The sequence below is a fragment of the Durio zibethinus genome, chromosome 3 (genome assembly GCF_047325235.1).
Source record: "Durio zibethinus cultivar Kanyao isolate XHJ-2024 chromosome 3, ASM4732523v1, whole genome shotgun sequence".
NCBI lineage: Eukaryota > Viridiplantae > Streptophyta > Magnoliopsida > Malvales > Malvaceae > Durio > Durio zibethinus.
The window spans coordinates 7,204,297-7,227,523 of record NC_143164.1 but is presented as its reverse complement, the minus strand read 5'-3'; the positions used below and the strand labels follow the sequence as shown (position 1 = coordinate 7,227,523).

The 23,227-nt window shown below is 32.0% G+C and overlaps 2 protein-coding genes and 1 pseudogene across 4 annotated transcripts; 1 reads left to right on the top strand and 2 right to left on the bottom strand.

Moving 5' to 3' along the window:
- Positions 1 to 3,413: 3,413 nt before the first annotated feature.
- LOC111298227 (uncharacterized protein At4g08330, chloroplastic-like) lies at positions 3,414 to 5,828 on the top strand. The gene is made up of 2 exons (XM_022893013.2): positions 3,414 to 3,709; positions 5,101 to 5,828. Exons 1-2 carry the CDS (start codon positions 3,615 to 3,617, stop codon positions 5,483 to 5,485), a joined length of 480 nt encoding a protein of 159 aa, XP_022748748.1. The 5' UTR covers positions 3,414 to 3,614; the 3' UTR covers positions 5,486 to 5,828.
- A 4,336-nt stretch (positions 5,829 to 10,164) lies between these two features.
- LOC111301729 (uncharacterized) lies at positions 10,165 to 12,108 on the bottom strand (annotated as a pseudogene). The gene is made up of 2 exons (XR_016340903.1): positions 11,703 to 12,108; positions 10,165 to 10,676 (listed from the first exon to the last, which is right to left on the bottom strand). The product of XR_016340903.1 is annotated as an uncharacterized LOC111301729 (transcript).
- Positions 12,109 to 14,805: 2,697 nt separating this feature from the next.
- On the bottom strand, positions 14,806 to 21,703 carry LOC111298208 (long chain acyl-CoA synthetase 9, chloroplastic-like). Of its 2 annotated transcripts, none has more exons than XM_022892973.2 (12): positions 21,441 to 21,703; positions 20,046 to 20,540; positions 19,822 to 19,902; positions 18,972 to 19,226; positions 18,663 to 18,794; positions 18,362 to 18,535; positions 18,031 to 18,260; positions 16,990 to 17,107; positions 16,227 to 16,358; positions 15,956 to 16,090; positions 15,670 to 15,876; positions 14,806 to 15,088 (listed from the first exon to the last, which is right to left on the bottom strand). In XM_022892973.2, the coding sequence occupies exons 2-12, from the start codon at positions 20,514 to 20,516 to the stop codon at positions 14,924 to 14,926; spliced, it is 2,100 nt and encodes a 699-aa protein (XP_022748708.1). In that variant the 5' UTR covers positions 20,517 to 20,540; positions 21,441 to 21,703; the 3' UTR covers positions 14,806 to 14,923. The 2 variants fall into 2 exon arrangements, with proteins under 2 accessions (XP_022748708.1, XP_022748716.1); XM_022892981.2 differs by lacking the exon at positions 21,441 to 21,703 and adding an exon at positions 21,322 to 21,344.
- Positions 21,704 to 23,227: the final 1,524 nt, after the last annotated feature.

Below are 23,227 nucleotides of genomic sequence, written 5' to 3'. Positions count from 1 at the left end.
CAAGCATGAACATTATCTATCATTTAAGTCGGATATTATTTGGATCAATTGACATATTATTGAGATTACGAATTTGAAAAAATTTATACATGTAATATCTATTCTCTTCAATCATATAAATATAAGTTTAAAAAATTTAAAAGAGAATTAAAAAATTTTTTTTAAAAAAATCTATCATTTAAAACATATAAAAATAAATCATGATTTACATGTCCAAATTTCAACTCCTAGGCTTCCTTTGCAACTTGCATGGGCCATGCATGACTCCTAAGTTTATTTACAGTTTTGTACGTCAAATCTATACATGTACACACTTGAATTTGAAATTTTCAAAAGAAAATTTGAAAATTAAAAACTTGATATTAATTTTAATTTGGAGATTATGAATTCAAATCTTAAGATCAGATGTAAGTCTTTGAATATAAGAAAAAGATATAGTGTTTGAATTTGAAACATTTTTTTTTTTTTGGTTGAAAGTTCAAAAATTACTCACTATCACTCAGCAGTGTTGCTTCAGAAAGAGAAACTCAGAAAAGGGTGAATGGCCTAGTTTATGGGTGTGCAAATGACCACAAATTCTCATATACTGTATTTTGATTCTCTTTGGCCTTTTAGGGTGGCGTGCACAAATGAGTGCTAAGTTAGTAAAGATGGCTTGAGCTAATAATAGAGCATGTCATTGAACCAACATATGCCCAGTTGCCCACACAAACTAATAATCCTATGCAGCGATGGGGCATCACATCATTATCATAGGTTTTGTGGGAGAGGAGCAAGCAATTATTCATCTCACAAAGTCGAAACTCTAAAGTATGTTGGGTCATCACTTGTCATCCATGTTCCAAGAAAGAAGGTTGAGGAGTTTGTATTTAAAAGCCTTGATTGGATTGAGAAGAGGTTAATTCAATTAATTATATCATAAAGTTCATTTATTTACATAACAAATTTTGAATTTAAATTTTATCGATGATTTTTTGTTAAATTTAATCTCGAATGCACAATTTATTTTATTTTGACCTAGGATCAATTGGATAAATTATTTACCCTTGAATTTTATTTACCAAAAAATAAAATAGAAAAACCCTTGATGAGGTGCAGGTGGAGAAATTAGTGGTCCTAGATATCCTTTTTAATAATTTAGAAGTTCGACACTGATCATGCCAGAACTTGCTTTCTGCTACTGGCTTGCTTTTACATGTTTTGACCTTTGTTCTAATTGTCTATTTAGGGTTCATCTAAGAGTTCAATTAAAGGCTTTCATCATCATCAAAAAATTCGTTTTTATATCTAGACTTCTTAATCTTCTTAAATATATCTTTAACCAATTTCAGACCCCCAAAGGAGCACGAATGAAGTGTGTAATTGGAGAAAGGAAACTTTCTTCTTCTTCAACTACCTTCCCTTGAGATAGAAGCTAGCTTCCGCTAATCTGCATTATTATTAACTTGTCTTCAATGAGGGAAAAAAAAGAAGTGAACGATTTCGATTTTCAAGTTCCAACTCTTTCTTCTCTTTCCCATGGCACAAAATTCAGATTGACAGGCCTAAATCCTAATGACCTATACTTGCTTTTGGGCTGAGATGACATGCTTCAGAGTTTTAACTCAGGAAAGCTACTGGGCTAGTGGAGCAGTGATATAGTGGTTTCAAACCACCGCCCAGACCCAGAAGGACAGGAGACTGAAGACAAGTACATGCCATGTGTCCAGTGCCAAGAAATCTTGAAAAAAAAGCCAGGTAAATTGCATGTTGTAAAACGGGTCAAATCAAAAGTAGTCAGTATATTATTCTAGACGCCTTTGTCGCATGTTGTATCTTTTCACGAAGCGGAAACGGAACAGCAACACTGAGCAGGTGTGGGCAACCCTGTGGCTCACATCTCTGACAACCGTGGTGGGTTGAATAGACATTTGGTGCATTCTTGCATGCATCCCTGTTAGGTGAAGCAACAACAGGGAAAGGAATTCTAGCACAGTTGAACCTGGAGACTGGGATTCCCATTTATGAAGCTGAACCCCTTCTTCTCTTCTTCATTCTTTTCACCCACCTTGGAGCATAGGACCTTTGAATGACCGAGGTAGCTTTGTTGACAGCCCTCCTGCAGGGCAGTTATCCCTCCCGGCTAAGTCCTCAGGGCCACATTGGGTCTCAAAGGAGGCTGGCATTTTAAAATGTGTATTCAACAAAGTTGCTGGACCTTGTTTTACAGTCTAACAATTGGAACCAAGTTCAACGTTTCAATACGTGACATTCCATGGCTTGTATTCTTGCGCTTTGTTGTCAGGTCCATTGTTTTGGATTCACAAAGGTAAGTGAGCTGTTTGCTGGAAGATCGGCTCAGCTGTGGGTATTGCTTTCTCATTGATAGGAGAAATTATTACAGGGAAGGAATCTCTAGCACTACTAAACATTGAGAGAGGAATCCCCAATAGTGATAGTGAACCCCTTGTTTTGTTCAACGTTGCCTTCTTCTTTGCTGCTATAAATCCTGGGACTGGTAAATTTGTCACGGATGAAGATGAAGACTAGATGCCTATTTGTTCTTACAGATTTCATAAGCAACCTGTAAAAGGCATGACACTACTTTTTCTGTCCCTTTCTCTCATGTTTGTTCGTTCGCATCAATGAATTGGGCTGCAACTACATTGCTTTAAACAAAAACACATTTCCAAAAATGGCAGAGATGCACATTGTGGAAAGTAATGAAAAGGATTACAAAGACATTTCCAAAGACATTGAAGAATAATTAAAGGAATCGATTCCTGATTCCACTTGATCACATCTGACAGAATCTAAAACAGGTCAAAAAGCAATTATCTGTTGGGAATGAGAATCCTGAGAAAAAAGGGTATTGAAATTCCTGGAATTTGCCACTAACTACCTTTCCTTTTGAAGGCTTTTAGCTTGTGCTGGAGGGATATTAAAAAACAAAAAATTGTTTCAATTATAGCCGACCATGCCTTTGTAACATGAAGGCAGTGTTTTGTCGGCGTAGCCGTGTGTTTGCATTTGTGACAGGGAGTTTGGCTCTAGCAAAAATGGTAAGAGGTCGATCATTTGGAACGTTTTCAACAAGACCAGTCTCAATTTAGATATTAGTTCAATTAAACAAAAAAAAAGGCTAATTACTTTTATAAGGTCAAACCATGTGCTTCATGGCCTAATACATAGATACATCCACGATTAAGACAAATTAACAACTAAAAATCGACACGTGTAATTTAAAGATAAAGTCCAGCTGCCAACTTGACAAATCAACTTCCTAACAATTGATTATTATACTATTATTATCATTATGCTTAACCTGATTAAAGTTTCTTGTTTCCGTTATAAACCATGTCATCACTAAGAAAAGGACAGAAAATCAAAAACCCATAGGAGCCTTGCCTTCGCCTCTTTAGTATCTAGAAATTGCTGCTGTTTTTGGATCAATTTTTTTTTCCATTCTCTAACACAGCCCCTGAAAATCGAGCTGTTAACGTCAACCATGATTCAGGCGGACACGTTTCTCAGCCAACAATTCAGCAGTTAACCCCTCAATTAGAAGTTGGTTCTTTTTAGCAGCGTCACAGTCATAATCAGAGCTGTTGATTCTGTGAGAAGAAGGAACAATAATGGAGAAATCAGTTCCTGTTAAGGATGTTCAACAACTCAATGAAAATCTCCATCACTCTTTTTCTTCTGCTTCTCAAAGACATGTAACTTACAGGTTTGTTCTTTCTTTTTATTTTTGCGTGAATTTTGATTGGTTCTTTTGTTGAATTGGATGTTTAAAATTTTGGATTTTAATTTCTGGGTTTTGTTTGCTATGAAATAATTGATTCTGGGTTTGTTGTTTTTTGTTGATTTATGAAGGAAGTTGACTGTATCTAATTATTTTAAATACCGTTGTCTCCATTGATTGTAAAGCAGGGGACAGATTTAGATTAATAAAGAGTTCGTTATCAACTTTTAATTGGAGTACAAGGCTGAATTTTAAATGAACTTTTGATCAGAAGAAAATCTTCATGAGAATTAAATGGATTGTTGGGACCGCTTCGTGCGAAAATGGTGGAATAAAAATCTTCAAAGATCATGAAAAAAAAAAACCTTGTTTAACCATTATAATGCTTATTTATCTTAGCGAGATTGGCTTCGTCACTATGATTTCTGTGCAAAATCAGTTGCTTAACCGGTGCTATGGTCAATGCTAATGTCGCTGCACTAGTAGCCTACTTGATTAACGTTAAAATTTATGAACTTGGGAGTTTAGGGTTAGGAATGAGCTAACTTCTCTGTGTTTTTCTTTTATGTGGATAGTATTGTGCTTGTTACCGGCTGATGATATTTACCATAGAATTTGTTTATGTTATAGGTATATTAGGATGTCCGAGAAATGATTATCTATGTTATTTTGCGTTTATGGTAACTTCAAAATTTTCACATACCATGGCTTGCTTGATAGTTGGTAGATGTAGTAATGAAACATATGAAGATTCAATTTTATGGGTTGCTGAGTTGTAATTTGATTTCCTTACCTTTGGCAGTTAATGCAAGTACTTAAATTTATATATTTCATATGCTCTATTTGACCTAGATTATTAAAGGCAGGTGATGAACTCAGATGCAATTGTTGTTTTTTATTTACTTTTAGTTGGTTGTCTATTCAGGGTCCTTTTAGGACTGAAAGACTTTCACAGTGTCCTATTACTTTGGCATTTGAAATTAAAAGCTACAAATTCTCTCATTTGAGTATTTGACAGTGGGAATTAAAGTTCTAGTACTACCATTTTTATGTAGTCAAGAATTGTTACTTATAAAGTTCTTTATGAAATTGCAATAACTACAGAAAAAGAGTCAGTTAAAGGAAAGTTTCTTTGATGCTTCCAATAATACAAACTATGATGCCTTCCTCAGTAAGCCTCCAATGTTGTAATATGTTGAAAAGAAAACACTTGTTTGTTGATATTCTAGCCTCCTTGTTTTCAGTAATAGATAGTCAATAACTCTATAAAACAACATAAGCAAGCTATGGCATATATGTGTCCTATTGTACTTGGATTTTTTGTCTTAACATTATATTTCTGAAGATAAAATGTTGGAAACGATTCTTTCTTGCAGCTGTGGTTCGTGTGGGTATGAGCTAAACCTAAGTTCCACCAGTCGAAACACCGCAACAATTGGCTCCAAATATGGAAAATCTATAAAGCGAGGGATTATATCATTCTTCAATATAGATGAGAGCAGATTTACGCAAGTTGATGAGTTCCAATGCATTCCCAACCTTTCAAAACACTCGTGGGGTTTGTTCCGCCATAAAACCAAACTTCTCTGCCGCAAGTGTGGCAATCACATTGGAAATGCTTATGATGATAAAACTTCAGGCTACCCTCTTGTATTAGATGGGTCCAATTCATCCTCTGGTAATGAAGTTTCTAGCCATAGAAAATATGATATTAGAATCCGTGCCTTACAGCCTTTATCTGCTACAACACTTTTTGTGTGATTTACTAGAGTGATGTCTTCATCATTTACTGTCTTGCAATTGCATTATCAATGATGAGCGTTTTCTTGTGGGATTATTATTGTCTATAGCTGTTTTGAGTCCTTTCATTCTATGTTTTCTTTGTTGTTTTGTTAAATGTCATCCCAATATTTCATGGTAACTCAATGTACATAAAAGTATCTAAAAGGAAAGTAGTGTGGAGTTTTGAAAGGAGTTGATGGGTTGAGCAAAGTAATGTCACTACCAAATCTGAATGTAAACGTTCAGGTAATGTCTTTTGAGTTGAATTAATCAAGTTTTTTTTTTTTTTTTGGCTATTGAAGATTATTGGAATTATTGCTGTTCCTTTCTTAATTAAGCAAACTAACTTTGCTTGAGTTCTGTGTTTAGGTTGAACTACTTCTCCAATTTCGTATTTGGTTTTGCTTTCTCTTTCTCATATAAATCATCATCTAGACCTTTGACCAAACAAAAATTACATCAACCTTCATAATAATATCTTTTCTAAGGTTCCATTTATTTCACCGAAAATAACTTTCAAAAAATAATTTCTATATTTTCATGTGTTTATTTGAGAGAAAATTGATTGGTAAACGAAAAATGACTTATTGATCAATGAAAAATAAGGTCATTTTTCTTAAAATTGTCTTACCCTTTTGAAAAGAAAAAGATAATTTTCGAAAAAAACTGTGTATGAATAGAATTACTTATCAATGTGTATGAGTTTAATTTTATCTAAATGACATTGTATATGATTTCTTTAAGCTTAAATTTAATTTGATCCGACTTAAAATATTATTATATTAATAAATAATATTTTATTTAATTTTACTTAAAAAATTAAAATATTAATATTAAATGTCTTTTTTATATTTTAAATTTAAATATTTTTATAATTTTACTCAAGTAAGATTATGAAAATAATATTTTAAGAGATTTGATTATACTTAAAATATTATTATACTAATAAAATATTTTATTTAATTTTAATTAAAAATTAAAATAATAACATTAAAAGTCTTTTGATATTAATTTTAAATATTTTATTTTATATATTATTAAACGTAAATATTTTTAATATTTCAATAATAAAAAGTATTATATTATTATTTTAATAATATATAATAATATTTTATTATTTTAATAATTAATGTTAAATAATATAATAGTATTATTTTCTTAATATGAATATTTTTAATAATTTCTTATTATTTTTTAGTTTAAAATATATAATTTTATATTTTTATTTATTAAGGTATTTATATTACTACTTTAAAAATAAATATAAATAAAAAATATTTCTATTATGATTTAATAGTAGATACTTTCAATATAAAATATCAATATTTTAAAATATTAATATAAAGAATAACAAATGGTTTTATTTTAAGTATTTTATATTAATATAATATTTTAATATTAAATATTATTATTAAAACATAATTATTCTTGTATATTAATAATTTTAACAATAAATAATTTCAGTATACTTTAATAATAAATAATTTTTAACATTTTAATAGTTATATTAATATTATTTTAAAAACATATTTTTCAAAAAATAATCAAATAAGAAAAAATATTTTTTATTAAATTATTCAAATAACAAAAAATCTCTATTTTTTAAAAAATATAACATTTTTCAAAAAACATTTTTTGAAAATAAATTTTAACAAAAGAAACTGAGCCTTAGTTTGATTTCAGTTTCAACTTTCAAGTTTTCTTAGGTCACGAAGATGAATCAAACCTGCAAAAGTTCCGTAAGTGGTTACAGTTGGTCTGGCTGGTTACATTGCTCCAGGAAAACTTAATATTGTTACGATGAAAACGGTTCAAAGTATGCAACAATAAGAGATTTCTCTAAATCATACCTGCCGTCATCTGCCAAATTTGTCACTTAAAGTAGAATTTTATTAGGTAATTAATCTGGTCCAGCCGGTCCAAAAATCAAGTTTGGGCCTCTAGACCCAGTACTTTTTTCTTCATGAAAAGCCTCAAATGATAGGGTAAGAATTACGAAAATGATATGCCTAATCTTATGATAATAGGTGCACGCCACCTGTAGAAATGTGTGGTCCAATCAAATGTACTTAAGCATTATTATTTTTTTTTTAAGGAAGCATTAATTTTTTGAACTAAGATTGATTAAATCTGACGTTAGAACTTCAAATCATGTAGATTATAGCCTTTAATCTAGCCTTTGTAGCATATACTTTTGGTTTGAAGACAATTAAAATTTTGTTGATGTAAATTGTTGGCTGCCTTAATTTCAAACCCTACCATGATGAAGGGGTCCTACACCTATAATAAGAAAATTTGTTCTTGATTGTGAAATTAGACAGAATATTTTATATCAAACCTCAATCAGACATGCATAATTCAGAATATTTCATGTAATAAAAATTTTGAATTTCACGTATATTCACAACAATAGCCATTGTACAAGGAAAATGTGCCCTTTATTATCAATCAAAATCTAATCTTAGAATTTAAATTTGGATTTAATCTAATTAATTTATTTAATTATTTTTAATAAATTTTTAATTTTTAACATTTATAATATTTTTATTCTTAAATTACGACTTACATTACAAACAAATTCTTCCGTTAAAGAACTGTAAGCAGATAAAAAGAAAAGAAAAAAAAGGACAGGGTGAGACGTGGCCTCCACAGACAGTGTCACGGTGGCACAGTTTAAATGGATAAGTTGGGAGGGAAGAGTTGAGGCAAACAATCATGTAGTCTTGTCTACTTTGTTATATGTCCGATTTCTGTCTCTTTGCTCAGCCACATGGCCAACGGAAAGGAACTGTGAAAGGACATTTTCACTGCTTTTTGGCTCCTTTCATTATCTCACCTCTACGTACATACAAAATTAGTGAAAACTCAAGCATGAGGTGGAGCGGCCAAAGCTCACTGAACAAGAACTCGTTTCCATCACCCAGCCATCAAGGGATTGATTCATGCCCAGGCTACAATATATTGAATATGCCTAGGAACAAAGGTTATCTGCTTCTCGAGGTGCAAATAAAATTTTGATAACTGAATGAGAACGGAGATTTTCTAGAACCATTTTCCTTCTTTTCTTCTACTTTTCCACTGTATGATTTTGAAAAAGTCATGAAAAAGATGTTGCAATGTGGACCGGTGCATTGCAGTTTGAATTGCAAAAAAGGGGTGTTGAAGAAAAAGATGGGAAAGAAAGGTTGGGATGAGGCCTACCCGAGGGATCTAAAGTCTTGAATTCTATATAATTTATGAATACTTTGGTTACGTTGGATAGAAATTTCGGTCTTTGTTTACGAGGAGTGACAAAACAATGTGCCTCTTAAAGTTTGTTTGACTTTGACAGCTTGCAAAAGGAGGCCAGGGCCAAGCCAAGCCTCCCTTTATCTTAGAGAACCAAAGAAACCAAAGTTGCTGCCCTTTATTGTTCTGACCAAGTTCTGTGTTTGGGGTTCGGTGGATGAAAAGATTTGAGGGGGTCCTCTCGCTCACCAACTTTCAACCGCTTCCCCACAATGCCTCAACACCCTTAGCACTCAGCCCTCAACCCAAAGGAAAAAAAAATGGAAACTGCTAATTCAATATATTTTTTTTTCACAAGAGACCAGAGATTGGATAAGGAAAGCATTAAAAGTGTTTGGAGTTGAATTTTAAATCTGTTAAATGTTATTTTTTTAAAGTGATTTTAAGAAATAATTTGAAGTAACATCCGATTTGCTAATTCAATATTGCTTATGTAGCTACTATTTTTTGGTACAAATGGCAGAAAATTGTTTAAAATTGAAATCTAGTAATCAAAGTTGCCCGGTGGAGAAAAAATTTCTGCTCTAATTTTGTTTTAGGATTAGAAAATTCTTGTTTTCAAAGTCTTCTGTCAGCTAAGGGGAATTTTACGCGGAGTGCTAAAAAGAATTCTTCTATGTTTGTCAACATGCCCAATTTGTACTTTCAAATCTCTTTGCCTTGAAAGTTATTCAGCTTGAAAAATGCCTCCACCAATCCCCCTTGACAATGGCAAAAGATGGAGGAACAAACAGTTAATTTCAATCATTTCCAAATGAAGTTGACAAATGCTTTCTTCTAACAATTGATGAATGAATATGTACTAGAACTACACATATTCCTTTAAAAGTAAATGTAGCCATGATTCTTTATCTTCTTCTTCTGCTAATGTGTAGACGGAGGTGGGGTGAATATTTACATCTTGCCATTTTCGTCCAGTACTCCATTTCAGGCTTTTCTCAACATCCATTGTGGTCCTAAGTGCAATGGTCCCTTTGCTAGAGAGTTAGAACATGGGACAAACTGCCCTAGTGAAGGATCTTACTGAACAAAACAAAGGCCCTGTCGGGTACTTTGCACCAGCTCAATGACTAGCACGTAGGGCGGTAATCTCCAAGAGCAATGATGAAACTTTTCAAGTCTATGAAACACGTTATGGACACCAGAGGATTTGATGATTCTCGAGAATATAACTTTATTGGTTAGAGATTAGAAGAAGGAACAAGATTCTCTCCCACCAAGACAACAATAAGACAAGTTGTAGCACTATAATTTTGAGGGCATGTTGCCCTTGGGTCCTGGTACAATTATGCCCCAATGTTCACTTTGTGCACGTGACATGGGGAATATTGCTCTAGCAGTTTAAAGATCAGTATGAAATCAGAGGCACATTATAACAATCCTTTTACAGCTTGTTTTGGTTTATCAGAAATAAGAACAGAATACAAGAAGAAACCAACGAACTTTAAGCCAAAGCACTTTTGGGTGATAAAGTATATTTTGACTCTATCACACAAATTGGTATGGAGGAAAAGCTTTAATGTCCCTTTCTATACAAAAAACTCTTTATTCTTTGGTTCTCTTTGTCAGAGTCCTTATCCAGCCGTTCCCCATCACCTTGACTCCCTCAACGTTGCTGCCCATGTGGCACGCATTGGCCTTCAGGACTTCTTCCACCTGATGAGCTGGAACAAGTGGCCAATCCGCTTTCGCCACCTAAGCGAGGCGCGTGGTTTTGCATGCTCTATCACACTCTTATTGGCCTCTTTTTGCTCCTTGATGGTCTCCTTGGTCAAGGTGGGTTTCCAGGAAATGCTGCAATGCTCAAATGAGACCTTAGAAACTGTATTCTTTTCCCATGAAGCAACACCATTCTCTTCAAACTTGATTGAGATAAAGGAATCTGCCAAAGTAGAATTCCAAGCAAATTTACTACAAATAAAATTACTTGAAGAAAATGAAAGAGAAAATCAAATAAAAGCTAAGGAAAAAGTAACAAATTTTATTTCTATACAGTAAAGTATATGTATTCTAGTACATCCACAAATTTGAAACTAGTTAGCTACATCAATAGTGGGCGCAAAACTAAAGAAATTTACAAAATATAGCCTCAAAAAAAAAAAATGTAAAAGGAAAGCCATCTTTACCAAAATTTTATTTGCTGAGGACATGGACATGAAAAAGGTCCCTCAGTGGATTCAGATTTGATGAAAATTTATATGATCTTTCTTGTCTTTATTGTTTCCATTACTACTAGGAAGTTGAATTATTGCATGATCCAACAAATAAATGGTAATGTTGTTTTGGTTACATCTGGAATGTTATAGTAAAGTTCTGAATTTTTCTGTTTGCATCACCTATCAAGTTCTGTAAATTTTCCAGATACAGGTCAGAAACAAAAGCCAATATACATAAATTATCCAATTAGAGTTGGATGGATTTGAAAATGCCTTCAAAAAATCATAGTATTTTCAAAGTCATTCTTGCCAAACATATCTTTCAGTTGATATAATACTTTTTCATGATATTCCCATGTTAAAAAAAAAAAAAAAAAACACATACAAACACACACTTTCATGTTGAGTAAGTGCTACCAGTTATGCAGGAGAATTACCTTACTATAACATTATAAAAGAAAAAAAAAATCAGAGGAAACAGAAGAAAACATGCAAAGATTCTTGATTTCCAGTTTTCTCATACTTTGACCACACTTATGTCATTACACAAACAATAATTTTACACATAAAGACACACATGCATGCATGTGATGCATATCTTTTTCATGTTATGTTTTGATTTTAATTTTTTTTCCTACTGTTGATGGAAATTCAAGAACACAAAAAAAAAAAAAAAAACTGTTTTTGCATGAACAATCCTGAACAGGTAAAAAAAAGCAGGAGAGAGAAATTAGAAATTAAAAGGGTATTACCATCTTGACTGGTTGAAATATCATGATCATCAGAATTTTCAGATTTCCAATGCTTGAACTCAAGACGATTGAGAAGTGAGCCTAAAGCAAAGATCTTGGGGAGGTTGATGGGAGGTTTCTTGTGAGAAACACCTTGAAGAATTCCAAGGCTACCTCTGCTGGATGATGAAGAGCGTTGGCCTCGCTTCGAAGCTAAGATAAGAAGCCTCTCATTTAAGCACAAAGGGCAAATCCCAACAACTACTTCTTTAGGATGGAAATAGCAGCATGAAGTGTCTTCCCTACACCCATTCATGATCATATGGTGTTAGAACTTTGTACCATAAAGAAGAGAAAGAGCAAAGAGAGGATTAAAAAGGAGTAGAATTGGTGCTGATTGCTTATATTGTAAAGATCGTCGTGAGATTGACCCTACCAACACATCAGTTTGGACAATGGGTTTTTGTACAGCTATCTACATTGAACTACTTTGAAGGGATTTTTTTTAACCACCCAATTTATTTGCTTTGACGTGAATGTTTTGGTTTCAATATATGTTCAATTAGACCCATTCTTCTGCCAGGCAAAAGACAAAAAAAATTTTGAAACAACTGAGAAAGGGAAGAGAGAAAATAAAGAGTTTTATATTATTGAAAAGTTATCTAATACATCATGAGTGAAGTTTTGTATTGGTATAGATTTTAAAAACTCAATAAATTAATGTAACCAAAAAAATCTATGATAACTTTTTATCAACTTATAAAATTTTAAAAATTATTGATTGTATATATAAAACAATAATTTTTTTGGTTTATGGTTAAGGGATTTTTGGGTTTTGATCAATATATCTTTTCGAACATATTCAAATAGATTTATTTACTTTACGATAAATTATTTTCTTATAAATTTTTAATGAATTTAAAGTTGTATGACAAAGAAAAAATACATTTTAATTTGTCACTTGAATCAACTTTGATAAAAGAATCTTCACTTGCACTAAGAACTAGACAACAGTTTCTATTTTTATTTTCCCAATTTGTTGTTGAGATTTCCGTAATTTGCCTGATTTAGTAGTTGGGTTGCTAGTTTTAGAAATTGGGAGTGAATGTAATGAATAAATTTAGCATCTCATGATAATGCAAAATCCAAGTCTCCACAAAAATTGGTTTGGTGCTTGGATTGTGATTGCGAATTAAGTCAAATATTGAGATTCCCAATTGATTTTGAGGCCATGTAAAGGAACAAGATGTAGGGAATTGATGTAGCCCAAGACATCTGAGAGTGGGAAAAGCACCTGTTTTATAGTACTATTTAACAAAATCCCATGCATTTAATGGGATTGTCAACTTTTATTGAGGTCTCCTATTAATTTTATGTTTTCAAAAGTAGTCAAATTGCTTTATAATATTTGATTTATAAGATGATTTAAGTATAAGAAAAACCTTTAAAATAAAATTATTAATCATTCAAGTTTTTATTATTTTATTGTAATCAATTAACTTCTCAAATATTTATTTTCATTTAATTAAACTTTTATTAAACGAAAATTAATCGCTTATCAACACTTTTTTTCGTTTAATCGTAAATTCAATTGAATAAAAATATATATTTAAAGGATCAATTTGATGAAAATAAAAATTATTTAATTTTAATTTAAAATTTTTTATATTTAAGCCTTTATAACATGTTATATATATATATATATATGTATATATATGTTAAAACCCTTTGCAATTTAGGTTCTTACAATATTTTTTTTCAAACTATTATACAAGTTATCCACTGTTAAGCAAGGTGGGTGAATTATACCAACTTCATTGTAACAATTCTAATCAGCACTATAGGTAACTTTTAATTGACAATTTAAATCAAGTCTCATTCTATGCTTTTTTTTTTTTTTTTCTCTTTTCATTTAAATCCTGTGATCTACATAATTTTGTCACTAGTGCAAGCATTCCCTCATTGACATATCGTTTGTGCTCGTGCATATGTACGTGTGAGAAGGGAATTAAAATAGAAAGTGCGTTGAGTTTGAAGCGTCCATAGAACACATCCTAAAAGGCTTAAAAAAGTGGAGGGAAACAATCAAAGTCATAGTCACATGGGGAGAAGAAGGAGCTGTTTCCACTTTTGGTTGGCTCAGAGTCAAGTTTCACATCATCATTATCATGGGCCTAATTTTAGCTATGGGATCGTGGGTCTCCTTCCACCCCACTTTAATGTAGTCTTCTCCATACTTTGCACCAACTCCACAATACTCTTTTTTTCTTCCACTTTTTCTTTTTTTTTTCTCTCTCTTTCTAGCAAACTAAAAATCTAGTTTGTTTGAGTTACATAAATAAAAGTAATTAACTTATGATTAGTTTAAGTGATAAAAAAGTGTACTTTTTTTTTTTAAAATTTAATTCGAATTCATTAAAAAATTATGAAAAAATAATTTTTTTTATAAATTTATTACAATCAACATAAATAAATCTGTTTGAATCAATTTGAGAAAAAATTGTATTGGACACAATAAAAAATTCCCCTCAACAAAAAAAATATAAATAATTGTTTTCCATTTTATAAGTCTCATTTTTTTAATTCTCGAAATTCATATTGAAATTTCTAAAATGAATTATGGATGCAAGAATATTTTTCATTTGAGAGAGACATTATGGTTCAAAAATAAGTAGCACAAACCTTTGGGCATTGGCTCATAATGAGATACTTGGACCGGAAATTAAGATGTCATCTTCCTTGAAACTCCAAATCTCTCTCTTTTTTTTTTTTTAATCGTTCTTAGAATACTGTCTTGACCTCTTCAACCAAAACCCACTTTGGTATCCATTATGCCATTGGTTAGTAAATCAAGCAGATGAAATGAGTTAATCATTGTACAGCGCATTTTCCAGGCTCCCCAATAGGCAGCATGCGCAAACCAGACCCTTTCCTCTTCATTTTTCTGTTTCCCTTTCCTCCTAAACTAAGCAAAATCTATTCTTCATTATTACGTGGTATGGTTACAATTTCAGTTATCATCAACTAGAACTTCATAATTTAGATGACCAGAAAAACCAGCGTTTTTCTTTACTTTCTTTAGAATAAAACATGATTTGCAATGATAGAATTAAAAGAAAGAAAATACGAGTACAAAAGGAGTGTATAAATCTAGGATTGATCGTATCATCATCTTACACTAGTCTTCCATTCTTCAAGATATGCACGGTCATTATTGAAAGCAATTAGTCTTCTTAAAACTATCATGTATATAACTTACCCAGGTCTTCGGACAAAGCTTTTCTAATGGCTTCTCTCTTGATCTTGAGAGCTGCAGTGACAAGGCCAGATTCTGGAGTCCATGGTGTAGAAAGCAATTTGATTTTTGCTGGAATCTCAAACTTCTCCAAACGTGACTTCTTGGCAATCTGCAAATAAAAGCAGTAGTGGAAAGGAAGGTGATGGAGACAAGAATCAGTGAAAATGTAAAATCAGATTATTAGCAGCCTTGATTCTTGTGGCAGCACAACTCTTCACTACTTTCTCCATCAAAGACACCCAGAGGGTATGTTCAAAGAGATGGGAATACAATATCTCTGTTTTATACATGAAAGTACATGCAAATTCATAAGTTTTTTATACAAACTACATCAAAGCTAAAGCAGCACTTGAAAAGGAATCCTTAAAATACCATTCTATAACAAGATAGGCAAAGTACATCAGGTAGATAAAATTTTAGCATCGAATGTATTATCATATATGAGTGATCGTAAACAGATGGAAAAAGTAAATGTCACCACCTGATAGTTCCCTAAGTTTAAAGAATTTGTTGCAATATGTAAAAAGCAAAGAGTACAAAATGTTACAGTTTGCTGCAAAAGTACATGCATATCCAGACACCCTCCTCAAAGCTTAAATCTTTTTATATAATTTTTTGGATAAATTTGATTTCCTAACATCAGGGTAAATTCTAAATCACTGGAATTTTATTCTAGAAGTAGAGATATACCTGAACAAGAGACGAATGTACTTCTCTGACAGTTTCTTCTTTCTCACACAAGTCTGCAAAATCAGTAAAAGCAATTCCTTGCTTTGAAGCCCAATCTTCCACTGCATGCTGAGAAGCCACCACAAGAGCCACACAATAACTACGGAATGGATCAGCATGCAACATAATATTGTCAACATAGGGACTGATGCTGAGAGCAGCCTCAACCTGCAGGTGAAATATTTGTTACCGTAAAACATCGGAAAAACATCTTTGTTTTGCTAGAAACATCCATTCATAACCATACCTTTCCTAAAGAGACGTACTCCCCATGCTGAAGTTTGACTATGTCCTTTTTACGGTCAATTATCTCAAGGCAACCATCAGCGTGAAACTGTCCTATGTCACCTGTATAGAACCACCTCATTCCTCTCTCATCAACCTTTTTCCATACCAAAAGATTAAAATAGTTAGTTTATTAAGATAGAAAGGAGAAAGAAAAAGAGGATCTATTGTAGGTAATCTTAAAAATAAAGAGAAAGAAAAGGAATGTGGAAATTGAAAGTCCGAAAGCCTGCCTTGTACACTTCTTTTGTTTTTCCTTCATTTTTGAAGTATCCAAGTGTTACACTCGGACCACCAATCACTATTTCTCCACGAGGCATTGGTGAATCACTAGTTAAATATCCACCTTCAGGCCAATCTATTAACTGAAATAAACAAAATGTAATGCAATATGATTGGAATCAGAAATGTTTATACCAAGTGGAATAAGTAATCACATCAGTATGAGATGTGCAGAGCAATAATCCCACAACATAATCTTATAGAGAGTGGAGAGCAAGGAGAAAATGAAGCTTTGGTCACACATAGGTTCAGTGAAAGACATGCGCAAACACACCCATAGATGCCAAGTATTCACATGAAACAAAGCTCCTCAGATAGGCAGGGCTTTTAGGCAACAGATTTACCACTGGGTTTGTATGATACCAAAAGAAAAGTGATGCAGGGCAATAACCTTCACATGGAAATTATAATTAGGGACATATTGCTTACCACTGCCAATAACATCAACTACAAGTACCATGGAAGTCCATTCTCAATGCTTCTAGTTTCAACCAGTATGAATGGATTTTTCAGATTATCATGGATTTGTATATTTAAAGCAAATTAATAACCCATTTAGTTGATTTCAAATGAAAAGGCATAAAATTTAACCACCGAATAGTGACGAAAAGCAAATGCAGTAAACAGAGTCCCTTAGAATATTAGGGCAAAGCACATGAGCTGGTCAAAAGTCATCCCACTCAAACTAGAAAAAATAATCATATCCTCTCTTACCTTAACAAAGGAGCAAGGAAGTGGGGAACCAACACGACCAACAGATGTATCATCAACCTCAGAGAAGGTGGCACCAGCACAAGTCTCAGTTAGACCATACGCTTGACCAATTGGAGCACTGAAAAAAGAAATCCAATGAGTATGATACTTACAAAATTAAATAAAACTGTGCAAGAAAGAAAATTGTCAGTTTCCCTGGTGATGATAGTATCTCCATGGTGATCACACACCAAGAACCTATTTGTCATCACAAGCATTTTTAGCTATTGTTATACCGTATAAGCTACTTATATATCTATTTGAGCTTACCATCTATGATAAAAAAATAAAATAATAAAATAAAATAGACCTTCCATCCAAAGAATATTCATGCCTACCTATTTCTTTAATTCATTCACATCATTTTGATGACTTGGTTTCTAAAGAAGCTTTCATTTTAAAAAAATCTAATTAATGACATTTAAAATTATCAAGGACATATCCAGTACAATATTGAAGTTCTTCAAAGCTATCAGAATTGATCCAAATTGTTTGAGAACATAACATGACGTTATCTCCTATAGTTAGAGCAGCTTGTTTCTAATAATTGCCAACTTCAACAAATGTGTCATGTGAATTTAGCAATAAAGCACCGTTCTTCATCTGATTACTTTAGGTAGAATTACAGTTGAACTAAATGCACTGAGCTGCAACTAATTTTATTGCATTCGGTCAATGTTATTTAAGATTTCCTTTTTTTATATCATTTGACTAAATTACCCCAATATTTTAGTTAAAATCATGCCAGTCTTCGTTCTAACTCTTATTGCATGTGAAATCGCTATAAAATCATATAGTATATTTTATAAACCTGCACATAAAATTTTCATTTCATCAAACAACACCTTAATTAAATTTAGAACAGCAATTGTTAGAGAACTACAGAAATGAGCATGTGTGTTGACTGTGAGCTTGTGTGTTTGAGTATGCAAGAGCAGCACCAGTGGATCCATAAATATATTTTATATAAAGATCAACTAAAATTTCTTGAAACATACTAACCCAAGGCAGATGTTTATAAATCTCTGGGTATCTGCCGATAAAGGAGCACCACCAGACAGCAAAAATCGAATGCGACCACCTAGAATTGCTCGGACCTTTTTAAAGACAAGAAAGCCCCATAGAAACTTTTCCAGACCCCAGGCACCAAACCAACTACCATTTATTGCAGATAATCTACGGGAATAAGCCAAGTCAAACAATTTCTTGGATAGTCCACCCTTTGCATCTACCTAAAGTTTAAGATTCAATAATGATTGAAATGAGCTTATGTTAACAATATATATAAATATAAAGAAGAAGTCATACTTTTAAAGAAGTGAAATTTTCTAACCTTCTTTCGTACTCCATCTCGAACACGATCAAGAATTGCTGGGACAGCTGCCATTACGGTTGGACTCAACGCAGTGGCATCCCCCTTTGTTCCCACTTTTATCTTGCTAGATGAATCGGTGAGAGTCAAAGGGGTTCCATATCCTATGACACCTCCAACAGCAGGAATTAAATTCTACAATTGGAAAAAGAAAGTTAAAAATGTTTAAACACACTTCAGGTAAACAAATTTGAAATATAATCAGAGATCAAAACCAAGTTCCCATTAATCTTTGTAATGCCATCCAAGACAATATACATACCTCAGCCGCTAATTCAAGAATATGAGCAAGGGGTAGATATGCAAGATAAACATCCTTGCTTCCAAGTCCAGGAACAATTGTCATGATTGCAGAAACAGTAGCCAGTACATTGCCATGTGTCATCATCACACCCTGTGCAAATTTGATATATTTGAAGAGGCTAAACAATAAGGAAGCCTAATCGTAACCATTTTGCATACCTCAAAGATAACATCAGGTTAAATACCAATTCACTAACCATAAGCATATTTTACGTACAAAATCTATAAGAGAACAGAAGAACCAGAACCCAAAATAGACACTTCTAACCTTAGGCAATCCAGTACTTCCACTAGTATACATTATAACTGCAACATCAGCTGAAAGAGGTAAATCAGCATCAACAGGATTTTCATGGCCGACTGTCTCAACATTAACAAAAGAAGTGATTGTCCATCTATCACTGGCACTAGTTGGAATTTCATCATCCATACAGATCACACGTTTGACAGTGTCAAGTCGCCCACTAATGTTGACAAGTTTTTTTAGTTCTTTGTTCCCACAAATCACTGTTGTAACTTCAGTCTGGCAGAGCAAAGATTATATAAATAAATAAATATGAGTAACAAATGTGGAAAACCATACAAATATTCACTAGCCAATTAACAGAGTGAATCACCTCTTTTTCTACTCGGTTGCTCGTTATAAGAAACAGGGAATACTGTTGTGATATATGGTTACCTCACTAACCTTGTGAAGAGTGTATTACCAACATAGCACCTTAACTATAAATATCAATTCTAACAAGCTCAACCATATGATATTTTTGTCATGAATAAAAAGAAACTTAGCAAATATTATTGAAAGGATAATCAACTACTTGCAGACCCTAAACAATTTATTTAAACATCTAAGAAATAAGAAAACACAATTCACCAATTAGGCAAGCAAATCAAGAACAGATGTAGCTTCTTAAGGGCTGATAAAAAATATTAGTGCAAGCAAAAGTTAACTATTTTGCAGATAATAATATTGATTTTGTTACTATAGGCAAACTAAAAATATAATTTTTGTTGTACTAGAACTGGTAGCTAAGGAAGACAGAAAAATTATGAAAATACAAACATGTGCATACAGAGAGAGAGAGAGAGAGAGAGAGAGAGAGAGAGAGAGAGAGAACCTCATTTAATGAGTAACATAAAGCCTCCTCCCCTAAAGATGCATATATTGTTACCACAGTAACATTGCGCCTAAAGCAAGCCTGAAAAAAGTACATATATCATTTATATTATCTAATTTGTGGAAGGCAAAGGAATGGCATGAGTTACACCTCAATTAAAACTTAAAAGTTAAAACTAACAGGCTTGAAAATTAAAAGAAAATTTCAGGAGATATAAGTAAGACCTGCAGTGCAATGAACCATTCTTCTCTTGTATCAGCAAAGATTGCCACACGTTCTTCTTTTTTATGACCAAGATGAACTAATCCAGAAGCAAAATTGCACACAGCTTCAAAGGCTTTTCCATATGTCAACCATTCATATTCTCCCAAATGAAGCTTTTCAAAGGATCTTCCATCTTCAGTTACTTCAACCTCCCTTGAAATCAATTTCCTAGTTCCAAGCAAGCGTTTATCGTAATGTTGCTTGCATGCCTGCTCAAAAAGTTCTGCGAGAGTAGATATACCTTCCCATGCTGTTTCAACAAGGGATGGAAACCGACTGTTTCTGATTGCATACCCAGGCTCCCCGCCAACATCAACAGGCACCCCTCGCTTCTTCACCTTGTTGGAATTGCGAAGGAGAAGAGTAAAAAGTATAGGGACAAGCGCACCAACAATATAACCACTCATATTTATAGGATTTCGTGCCCCCATCAGAATCTACCTCTTTCAGTTCTCCTGAAAACAGAATCACATTCAACAATCATGATCATTAACCAAAAATAAATACAAGAAAACTTTAAAGTCCTTTTCCTTTTTCTTTTTTTTTTTTTTTTTCTGAATAGCTTAGGAAAGTAGAATATTTGCAAGATTGCAATAAACCAAATAGAAAGTAGCAGGGTAAAAAAAAAACAGCCAAAACCACATGAAAGTTTTCTTCCCCATAACAAAAATAAATCTAAGGCAGCTACCAGCCAAGCCAAGCATGACAAGTGCATATGCATCTGCATAGCGAGAGAGACAGAGAGATCACTTTCTTGTAACATGATAGATTTTTTCCCAAATAAACTGCTTACGAGGAAACAGATATGGACACAGAACGAAATCGAAATTTCTATTATGATTATCACCTTCATAACTCGATATTGTTTCAACTTTTAACCAAGCAAGCAGAATACTAATTTTTTTATATATTCATAACTCTAGTATTATACTATTTACTAGTCGATATTCTGGCTGCTGACTTCCATCAAAAGGAAGTTTCCTGGGTGCTGAACTATTTTATATGTTTCCACAAAACTTTTTACCCTTTTTCTGCATTCAAGGGACCAATCATCAAAAGGAACAAGAAAAGGCCTCATGCTAATTAAAAAGAGATAGAAAAGAGTAAACAAACATTGCATAAATTCCAGAGTCAAAAAATCAATTCAAACGGTATGTAATCAAATCACAAACAAAATTTCAAATGATATAAAGAAAAGGGAAATTTTAAGGCAGTCCATTAAATCAAAGAACCCACATTTTCAACAATGGCCAAAAAACGAAAAATCAAAACAAAAGGGTGACATTAAAAGAAAGGCCAAACGAAAAAAAAAAAAAAAAACCCGTTCGGGTAAACAGGCGTGTGATTCCAAATACCTCGAAGCTGAAGCTCAAATATTGGGGAAAGCAAAGGGACCCACTTCAAGTGATCAGCATCACAAGAAGACCAAAACAATGGGGGTTTCAACAAAAAGGGGCTTTCAGCTATTTTTCAGTAAGAGATCAAAACAAGACGTTTACTAAAAGGGTGGTTAAATTTGCGCGGAAAGATCGAGAAAGAAAGAGGTTCACTTTCAGAAGTAGTTTACTCTGAAATGAACAGCGTCAGTTTGGGACTAAGCAGACGCCATCTGAAGTTCAGATCACTGTGTTTAAAACTTAGAACTTAATAAGGTTGAAACGCAAGGTGGTGGATGGGGTGCATATGGCTGTGGGCCATCTGCCATGCATAGTTCATTACTTTCTTTTCAATCAATCTTCAATTGCTTACCCCCAATTATAATTGCAGCAGAATTTACATGGTGGATTGGCAGGGGACCAAATAATAATCGTATGAAAGTGATTTTTTTTTTTTTTTAGGTTTGTTTCAAATTCTTTTTGTGATTAGAAATTTTTTGCCAAAAAAACTTACTAATATGCCTATGTAATTTTATATAAATATATAAAAATTAAAATCTTTGATAAATAAATAAATAATTTATCGTGAATAACTTATATTTTTAACATATAAATAAGTTTAAAGATCACAATGTTCTTTAATAAATATATTTTATTTATTTAAAATATTTTAATTTTTTTTATAGTAACATTTTTATTACTTAAAAAATTAGTTAGAATAAATTAATTGTATTTATTACATTTTAAATATTTAATATTTAAAACTTATATGAATAAATTACAATTAATTTGATCAATAATACAGATAAAAAAAGAAACTAAATAAAATATTAATTATTTATGAATATTTTTTCATATTTTTTCATTTCTTATGAGAAATTAAATTAAATTTAATGTAGTAAATTAAGAAATAAAAATGAGTCATTTAATGAGTTGACAATAATGATATAATTAAATTATAAAAGATTTTGCTTTTTTTTTTTTAAATAGCAAATTAGGTAAGAATTCAAATTTTATAATTTTGAAGGGGAAATTGCATTAATGCCATTCCTTTATTACTTATTATATTAGATGATTAATAATAGTAAATTTTTAATACATTTATGATAATTTTTTTATAATATAAATATAAATATTTTTCAAAAAAAATATTATGCAAATCGAATTTAAATATTCTCCAATTTTGTTTTATTACAACTTTATCTCTATTGTCTTATAAACAAATTATTTTGTACTCTTGTTTGCTATTATTTTGTAAGTTTATTAAGATTTTACTATTTTTGTTTTGAGCAATTGTTAAGTTTTATTTTTAGAATAGCAATTTTATCAACTATATATTTTAATATATGTTTTTTCTTTTTTAATTTATAATTTAAAAGTAAATCTTTGATATTTTTATATATATTTATATATATATATTGAATGTGATGTTGTTAAAATTTTATTTTCTTTTGCAATATATTAATTAATATAGGTTTAATAAATTTCATTTATTTTAAAAAATTATTTATAAGATTATATTGATTTGTAAGGTTTTACAATAAGTTGCTAATGATGATTGATTAATTTTGATACTATCATACTAGAAGACTATACATTAATTGGAAACGAAATTATAAAAATTCTCAAATATTATATTATAAAACAAATCGGCTTAAATAATATAGTTGATTATGACCCAACTAAATATCCATTGGTTTCAATTGAAAATGAAAAATTTATTTTATAAGTTCATAGTTAATGAAGGTTTAGATGATGTAAGGGGT

Bases quoted from the DNA above. Each gene is read 5' to 3' on its own strand.
- LOC111298208 (XM_022892973.2), bottom strand. From the start codon at position 20,516: ATGGGGGCACGAAATCCTATAAATATGAGTGGTTATATTGTTGGTGCG. The intron at 19,227-19,821 runs GTTCTCTCTCTC...TTGCTCTGCCAG, and splicing joins TATGTTACTCATTAAATGAG to ACTGAAGTTACAACAGTGAT. The intron at 15,877-15,955 runs GTATGGTTATGA...TTTCACCTGCAG, and splicing joins AGTACGTCTCTTTAGGAAAG to GTTGAGGCTGCTCTCAGCAT.
- LOC111298227 (XM_022893013.2), top strand. From the start codon at position 3,615: ATGGAGAAATCAGTTCCTGTTAAGGATGTTCAACAACTCAATGAAAAT. The intron at 3,710-5,100 runs GTTTGTTCTTTC...TCTTTCTTGCAG, and splicing joins CAAAGACATGTAACTTACAG to CTGTGGTTCGTGTGGGTATG.